The sequence below is a fragment of the Crocodylus porosus genome, unplaced genomic scaffold, assembly GCF_001723895.1.
Source record: "Crocodylus porosus isolate Cpor-Errol unplaced genomic scaffold, CroPor_comp1, whole genome shotgun sequence".
NCBI classification, from domain to species: Eukaryota; Metazoa; Chordata; order Crocodylia; family Crocodylidae; genus Crocodylus; species Crocodylus porosus.
The window spans coordinates 128,426,196-128,435,423 of NW_017728943.1; the positions used below are offsets into that span (position 1 = coordinate 128,426,196).

At 40.3% G+C, this 9,228-nt stretch overlaps 1 protein-coding gene across 1 annotated transcript in view; it reads left to right on the plus strand.

The window, feature by feature from the left end:
• The window catches only part of TXLNB (taxilin beta), a 56,698-nt gene that overhangs the window by 33,372 nt on the left and 14,098 nt on the right, over positions 1-9,228 (plus strand). Inside the window, exons 5-6 of the mRNA XM_019550165.1 lie at positions 614-808; positions 2,215-2,334. Coding sequence (XP_019405710.1) covers positions 614-808; positions 2,215-2,334 — 315 coding nt within the window. The remainder of the gene's footprint in view (positions 1-613; positions 809-2,214; positions 2,335-9,228) is intronic.

A 9,228-nucleotide genomic window follows, 5' to 3' on the forward strand; every position in this document is an offset into this window, starting at 1 on the left:
GGGCTAAGGGGTCGAGGCGGCAGATTGCCCCCTCAGTGCCCCGCAGGATGGAGTCTCCCACAACAAACACCTTTCACTTTGTCTTGGGGAGAGCGGGGGCAGTAGCTGTGGTTGAGCCTGGGTTGCCTGAGGGCTCTGCTGGGGCTGCAAGAGGTGCAAACCTGTTGCTAAGCTCCGGCAAGGGAGGGGCCTTGGTGACTTTCTTTTCAAAATGGCCTGATTGACCCCCATTATAAGAAAACAGGTTAAATCAAAATGAATCACAACACATTATTTCAGGTCAAATAAAATGTTTTAGGACTTTTTTCCTAATTTCACCACATTCATTGTCTTGTAAAATAAGGGGTAAAGGTACTCCCTTTGGTTGAAGAGTATTCATTTAAATGCAAGACTTTGTTTTCCTCATTTTTTTCAAGGTTGCTGTGTAATCTGATCTATGTATTTATAGTCATACGTGTTGTTTGGATATGTGAAATATAGACAGGGCCCCAAAGAGAAACACAACCCTGTAATCCTTCAGTGATAACCCTCACACTAATCAAATGCATTATGTTTTTCAAATTGGTTGTGTTATACATTTAAATGATCATGTTCTCTACCTTTTTAACAACAGGAGGAAACAATCCAACAGGCACGGGAGGAAGATGAGAAGAGAAAAGAGATAACTAATCATTTCCAGGGCACACTGAGTGAAATCCAGTCTCAGATTGAACAGCAAAGTGAAAGGAATATGAAACTATGTCAGGAGAACACAGAGTTGGCAGAGAAACTGAAATGCATCATTGATCAATATGAACTCAGAGAGGAGGTGAGAACAATATGAATGCCTTCCAAACAGACAATAGGTAGACAGAGGCAGACTTTGAAGTGTATAAGGGTCAATCTTATTGCCCTCCTGTCCTCCCAACTCATTAACAATTGTGTTTTCATGGAGGCTTTTGTGCAGTGGATCATATGCGTAGCACAATAAAGATTTAAGAATATGCTCCAATTTAACAAAGACTTTAGAGGAGGCAGGTTTCTACAGATTAATAAAAATGTAAACATGGGCATTTTGAATAGATTCTACTTGGCAGACACAGCCTTTTTGATAGATATTATCCTTTCAGTAAATATCACAGCTGATCATAACATTTCAATTGATACAACAGTTCAAGAAGTGGTTTTCAAACCTTCCTGATTTCTCTTGAATGAAATGTATGTGCTTTGGATGGTCCTTAGTAGCGAGCCAAAAAAGTAAAAGGATATTGTCAGGATTTTTAATCCTGTAATTATGTGAAAGTGTCATGGTTTACTCTGGGGTACAAGAGTCAGAAGGTTCATTCTTGGCATTTCTTTTGGAGATGCTGTTATATATACATATATTTAAAGGCTGAAAGGAACTATTAGATGATCTAGTCTGACTGACCTCCTGTGTATAGGGGTTAAATAAATTCACCCAGTGCTTCTTGCTGTGTTATGAGGTTGAGCTGGAGCACATAGATTCGTGAGGAGAAAAACTCATGATCAGTGAAGATTTGACCCTGCAAGATACCAAGAAGTGTGGTCAGGAGATCAGACATGGGTATCCAGTTAAGCACTCAAGCTCTTACTTAACTTTGCATCTGTTAAATAAAAACAGTGCTATTGACTTGAGTAGGACAGCATACATGCTTGAAGATTACCACATGTCTACATACTACGCTGAATGAGGGTAGATGCTCTGTACTCAAAGTCCTTGATCTTGCATGGAGCTGTGTGGTGGTAAACCCTCTGCAGTTACATAAATGGTTCCTTGCAAGATATGGGCCTAAAGTGCCTGTTTTCTTTATGGGCTCAGTTAGCTCTGAGATTTGTTTCCCAAATCCTGTCTCAGTCAAAAAAATCTTCACCAGTTAACTGTGTGTCACATATATTTATGTTTTGGTGAGTGGTTATTTGAGCTCTAGCTGGCCTCTTTGATCATACTGATGATACAGATAGATATTATATATTTTAATGCCCAGTTCTGAAAAGGGCACACAAGCATTTTTAGGTGCACTGGTTTCACTTCCAGAGTAAATGCTGACACAACTTGTTCTTACAAGTGTTACAGTTTCCTGGGAACATTGTGGTTTGAGAGTTGCAGTACATTTAGTTTTATTCTTGTCCCAGAAGGCAGTCATACAAGTTTGAGCATGAGGGTATATATGCGTCAGTAAACCTGCACATTCAGCAGGGTTTGTTTTCTTGCAGCACCTTGACAAAATATTTAAGCACAGAGAGCTTCAACAGAAACTGGTAGATGCCAAGTTGGAGCAGTCACAGGAAATGATGAAGGAAGCAGAGGAGCGACATCAGAGAGAAAAGGAATATGTATGTATCTGTGTTATCTGTCTGATGGCCTGTCTGTCTTCTATCTAGCAATAGCCTAACCCCTAAATCACCCCTTACTGCCACTTCACCCCTCATCTTGGTGGCACTCCTGGTCTGAGTTCTGAAACAATGGCAGAACAGTGTGAAGAAGTCTTTCATTGCTACTCTGTCCTGAGTTGAGAGGAAAGCAGTCTCCTGGACTATCAGACTGTCACCTTTCATTAGCACTAAACAGTTTTTAAGTAAACCATAACAGATAATTACATATAAAGGGCAAAGCTGTGCTGTTACTTGGTAAGAATCCCTCTGATATGCCATATTCTCTCTCTTCAAAAGAAAGGAATATAATAAAACAGTACACTTTGTCAGGAGAACAAAGTCATATGGTCATACGGTCACACTGAAGTAACAAACTCACCTCAGGGGACTGATGGCCTTTCACAGGGCTGGGCAGAAGCTAAAAGCAGTGCAAAAGTGATGCAGTCAATTCAGGATGGACAAGAATGAGTCACTTCGCACCAGCCCTTCAACTGATTCTAAAGGAGTGTTGATGAGATATGAAGGAAGCTGTGCTTATCCTCTACTCTCCCCACATTGTCTGGGAAATGAATAGTCTTGACATGTAACCTGGAAGATGGCAATAGCAAAGCAAAATATGGGCAAAAACTAGGAAGTTAAACCATGCTTAACAGGGAGAAACAGTACAAATAACAGTACAAATAAACAGACACGCATAGATATAGTTGCTGTAGCGTGTTGCTACATCAGTGTAGCATCACGTGTACATACACCCAGATTTACCCACTAGTAGGAATTTAGGAAGGGCTAGGATTTAGTTCTCTGGTTTGAGAGCTGCATGAAATGCTAGGTTCACAACTGGATCAAAACCAAGGAAAATATTTATATAAGCCATTTCATAGATGCTAGGGTCAGGAGGGACCTCAAGGGATCATTGAGTCCAACCCCCTGCCCATGGCAGGAAAAAGTCCTTGGGTCATGCGACCCCAGCCAGTTGCTCGTCCAGTCTCTTCTTGAAGACCCCCAAGGTACGGGAGAGCACCACCTCCCTGGGAAACCCATTCCAGATTCTGGCAACCCTTACCCTTACCTTTCTGGTGTCCAACGTAAATCTGCTGTCTATCAGTCTGTGGCTGTTGTTCGTAGTTATTCCAAGGAGTGCCCTGGTAAACAGAGCATCTCCTATTCCCTGCTGCCCCTTCAGTGAATTTGTATACAGTCACAAGATCTCCCATCTTGCGGAGGCTAAAAAGGTCCAGGACCCTTAGCATTTCCTCATACGGCCTTCCCTGCAGGCCTCTAACCATACAAGTGGCCCTCCTCTGGACCCTCTCAAGGTTGTCCACATCCCTCTTGAATTGTGGCACCCAGAATTGGACACAGTACTCCAGCTGCAACCTGACTAGTGCTTCAGAGAGGGGAAGGATCACCTCCCTGGACCTGTTTGTGATGCACCTACTAATGCATGACAATGCGTGGTTAGCTCTGCTAATTACTTTGTCACACTGACAACCCATATTCATCTTTTAGACTCAAGGCATCCTCCATTAGACTGGAGGCACCCCTCTGGAAAATGGCAGCTCTTAATTTTCACTAATTTCTTGACTACCGAAAAATAATAAAGCAATTCTTCTGTTGCAAAGAATTCAATTCTGAGTTCTGCACAGCTCTGTTCATAGTAAACATCCTGATTGTGAGTATGTTATCCTATTACATTGCACCCATCACTTTAGTATATGTGCAAAGGCAGGTGAGATTGAGGGTCTCCCTAATACATGTACAGATATAAATATTCAGTAGCCATATCTACACGAGATGCTGACTTCACAGTAGCCCACGACTACTGTGCAATAGTGTTGCATGGCAAAAAGCATGATGCGACACTACTGTGGAGTAGTTTCGGACTACTGCAAAGTCAGGTCACAAAAAAGCCATTTGGTGGCATTACTGTGAAGTAACTGGTTACTCTGCAGTCATTTACTACTTGTTTATAGTACTTGTTTTTAGTGCTGCGAAGTTAGCATCTTGTATAGATGCAGCCAGTAAGTACAAAAAACGGAGATTGCCCAGGCCCGCCCCACCAGTAACATGGAACTAATCAAAATCTGGCAAAGGAGATTTATATTCTTGCCTGGGCACACAACATGAAGTATCATACCATTCCAGGGACAATGAGAGTAATTATACACTGAAATAATTATATACCGAAGTCTTTGGGAACTTTGCCATTGATTCCAAACAGTTGAAGATTTCATCTATTTAGCAAAAAAAAAAAAAAAAAAGGTGAAAGGCAGCATCAAGACAAATTCTAGGTTTTGTTGAGCACTGTGCAAAAATTAACCTATAAGGCCTTGCATCCATCACCTCTCTGCCTCCCTATGATGTTTGGCTCTGATGACTCTACACCAGGTGGGAAAAATGCAGCCATTTTATCTGGCCTGCGGGACCCCTAAAAAAATTAGAAAAATAATATATCTCTGCCCCTGACTGCCTATCATGCAGCCCTTGATGGCTTGCCAAAACTCAGTAAGCGGCTCTCCACCCAAAATGATTGCCCGCCCCTACCCTACACAGTATTCAAATGAAGACCAACCACTCAGCTGGAGCAGTAGCAAGTACTGCCACTTGGGATTGCAAGCAGTAAGGAACTCAGGAACTTATGAAGGAGGCTGAAGAGAATCAACCAGTAATCAGTGTGTGCCAGAAATACAGCCCCTAGAAGTGGTGGTCCTCTCAGAAGGTAGCTGACCACATGGGGCTGCCATTGCTGTTTTTGGCTGGCTCTGTCTAGCATATAGTTACCTAGGGTACATTGAGACATTGCTGTTATTTCCATTTTTTACAAAGTAGTTGTAATTAACATCCTTCCAAATTGTACAGGGTGGGGATATTTTCTTTGCAGTGCTGCTCTGGGTGACTAACACCTCTGAAATAACAGGCTTGAGAACCAGTTCAATTAGCTAAAAAGCCATATAAAATGGGCATGTAATAATAAGGCCTTAAGTACAAAAACCTTTACAAATATTATCCAAGTTAATGCTCACAAACCTGCCTTTGAAGTATGTTCATATATATTGTCATCACCCTTTTAGAGCAAGGGAAACCTGAAGTCGAGTGACTGGCTGAAAGCCATATAATGAGTCAGCGTTAGAGCAGGATTAGTTCGTCATTCAGAGTCCTGCCTCCAGACGACTAGACTACACTTGTCCCCCTTTTGAATCATATTGTAGACTTAGTTTAAGACCCTGTTATTAAAATACATCTAATTAAGACATTTTGGATGCAGGCCTTCTCAAATTAATCTCCATCCAACACTATGGAGGTAAAAGGGATAGAGAAGGAAAGTGTTTTGGAATATTCCTAACATCTCTTATAACTTTGTATATACTGTTTTGGAGATCACATTGACAGCTACATTTTTTTTTAATTTTCAAACTTTTTAGGCAAATATTTTTATCTAAGCATCTGTTTGGTATTTCTCTGAAGCCTAATTTATTGTCTTAACTTCAACACGATGCTGTAGCTCGTATGTGCTTTTACTCCAGCTACAAAAATTCTCTACCACACTTGGCTAGACATGCTGGACCTACAAAATTTTGCATTGTACAAGGATATTTTTAAGATGTATTCCTGCTACTCAAGAACCTATGCCACAAAGTATTAAACAAACATTTATGTTCCTAGAACATCAGCTCAGAATGAACAGGGGACTCTATATTGAATATAGTGGCTTTTTTCAGTATGTAGATGCTTATGCACAGTTAATAGCTCAAATTTGCCACAAAGTAAAAAACAAAACAATCTTTCTGAGTTTGGAGCATTGGTCAAGGAGTAAATCTGCTGCCCCCAAGTGTCCACAGAAGAAGATTCCCCCTCCTGTAGTTCCCCACCAAGAACTGGGGAACCCAGCTACTCAAGCCAGAAAGCAAGGACAGGATGCATCTTTAACATAATGACAAACTGAGTCAAGAAGCTAGCCATTTAATAAAATATAAGTACATAACTGCTCAAGCAAAATAAAGTTCTATGCTAAACTCAGTAGCATTTTTCTGTGTGTCTGTAGTGTGGTAACTTCTGAATAAGGCAAAACAGAGATGCACCTGATAAGCTAACAGAATCAGAGATGCATAAGCTTTCATGTGCAGCAACTCATTTCATCAGATGCTATGAAAAGAGCTCTATGCTGCCTTCTGTCTGACTTCAGAATCTCTTAGCTAACTGTTTCTCAACTTCTGAATACTGTTTCCAATCAATTTCAGCATCCCAGGAATACTCTGATTTCTAGCAGTGCCAGAAAAAGTCAAACCTACAGAGTGATGCAGGCAGAGAAATTTCTCAGGTGCTCCCGCTATTGCTACCTACACTATTACAGACAGCAATTTAATATGGTTCTGTCTCTCCAGGTGCACAGCTCAGCCTACACAAGCAAAGAAAAACGCAAGCTCTAGTAAAAAATGTACCAGTTGATACTAGTTTAGACCTGAGGAATGGCACTGGATGCCCACAAACTTGTCCAACAGCTCTTTATATATTGGTCCGGTAAAAGATATCACAAAAAAGCCTTGCCTCTAGTTAGTATTGTAAGTCCTTCCCTAGAGGTCAGCACAACCTAAGAATTGATTAGCACACAGCTTCCATGGCCTATTATAGCCTTTCTCTATCATCCTATATCTATCTGGTTTATATCTATGAATCTATGATATGATTTGGACTCCGCAGTTTCCTTGTCTTACTTGTAACACACATTTTGGATCAAGTTAATTGCAGGAGCACTTTAGACCATTTAGGAGACATGGGTTTGCTAAGTCAACCCCAAATATTTCTTCTTATATCTTGTCTTAAATTCTTTCTGAAGGGCATTTCTATGGGGCAACAACTGTTCTTGTGTTCTCCAGCACAACAAGGTCTGATGCTAATTGGGCCTTCAGGCCACTACCATGCCCAAAGTAACAAAATATTACAAAACATTTTTCAGTGAAACAATATGTGCGAACACAATATTAAATATATATTTATATTTTATGAGTTGGGTCTCCCTTGTTACCACTTCATATCTTATTAATAAAAACATCCATTTTCATGATTCAGTTTCTACCAATTTTATGTTTATACATGACTCCAGGCTAGGTAAGAAGTCATACTGGTTTGTGTCAATGCTCTGCAGTTTGCCTCTTACATAAGATTTTATTCCTGGAAGCAGTAATGCAATAAAACAGAAATAGGGTTTCATTAGCAGGTAGAGGTTCATTATCAAAAATAACTACTTTCCTCTGCCTTGTCAGTTCATTTCAAGTATATTGCATTATAGCAGGAGACCTAAGGGCTCTGAGTAGGGGGCACTTCAACATACTAACAGAAAAGACTTCCAAAAACACTCCCATGAAATTTAAGCAATAATGATCAAAGTCCAAGCAGTCCTTGGAATTAATGACTGGTCTGGAGAATGACAGGCCTTTAGGTTTTTCAATGTTTTGTTTCAAACCATTAAAACCAAGCACCCATCATTCCTCCAAAAACCAGAGGTACAAAAAGCAAGGCCTAGCCTTGAAAATCCAGCCCATTGTCAAACGTTAGCACAAATAAACAGGCTTCGCATACATTATATGCGTGCCTTACCAAGAAAGAGATGCAAAAATTAGGCCCATCCAACTAAAAATCATCTATATCATTGCTTCATGCTGGGTGGACTTCCCTGTGATTCTCTGCATTACACTTACACCTGACAATTATTTGTTAGCCAAAACTCGGGATCTTAGCTAAAATCCTGTCACTGTAAAAGCCAACGGGAGCTTTGCATGAGTGGAGCCAACTTTTTATCCAACTGGCTGAGTTAAAGGTATATAGACATGTTTCCTTTGATGCTGAACTGGAGCCACACAAATGACGGCTTCTTCAGGTCAGTGACCAAACCAAAAAAATATTTTTTTTTTGTGTTGACTGAGATGTGTGTTTCACCTGAAACAAAATGCCTGCTTTCACTCTGGGGTTATTTAACCTTTTTTAACAAGTCAGGACAATTTAAACATAAAAATGTAATCTTAAAATTAGAAGTTGAAATGTAATAATATTCTGGCCTTTCTGATTTTTTTTCTATTCTATTAGTCTTGACCTAGATTTGTGAATAAGTTCAGTCATCATGAAACTGCATTTTTCTGCAAACTCATCATTCACTAAAGAATTCACCTAACTCTAGGATATGTGTCCACTTTGAGATACCACACTGTGTAGAGATATCTTGCTTTAAAGACAAGGTAGAGGGCAGATTGTATACTCAACATGAAAGTTCCAATGTTGTTCTCTGTTGTTTAAAATTAGTGGCGTCAAAACAAGGGATTCGGGTATTAGGTCCTATAGGGTTTGTAGAGGAGCCAGACGCTCATTCTTAATTATACTACTGTGAACACCATTTTGGCACCACTCCTCCTAATCCCAAAGCTTCCCTCTGTGCTTCTTAGGTGTAAACAAGTATTTGACCATAACTTGAACTTCATATGACCCTGGTCTGGAGGCTCTAGGTGACAGTGTTGATAATTTGTCAGTGGAACTAGTTCTGCCAACATTTATCTGGTATTGCCTCACTTTCTTGTGTTATATATTGTTCAAGAAATCCTGCCCATGTTATCTTTACTAGAAGGGTTAGTGTCAAACTTTCACAATGTCTGGGGTGTACTTGGCAGCTGTGTTGGTCACAGACAAGAAGACATACAAAAAAACTAGAACTCTTGGTTCCAAAATGATGCCTTTTATTAGACCAACTGGGAAATTGCAAGAAAATGGTCCTTTTCTTATAGTTTCATAGTTTCTAGGGTTGGAAGGGACCTGAGCAGATCATCTAGTCCGACCCCCTGCCATGGCAGGAAAGAGTACTGGGGTCAG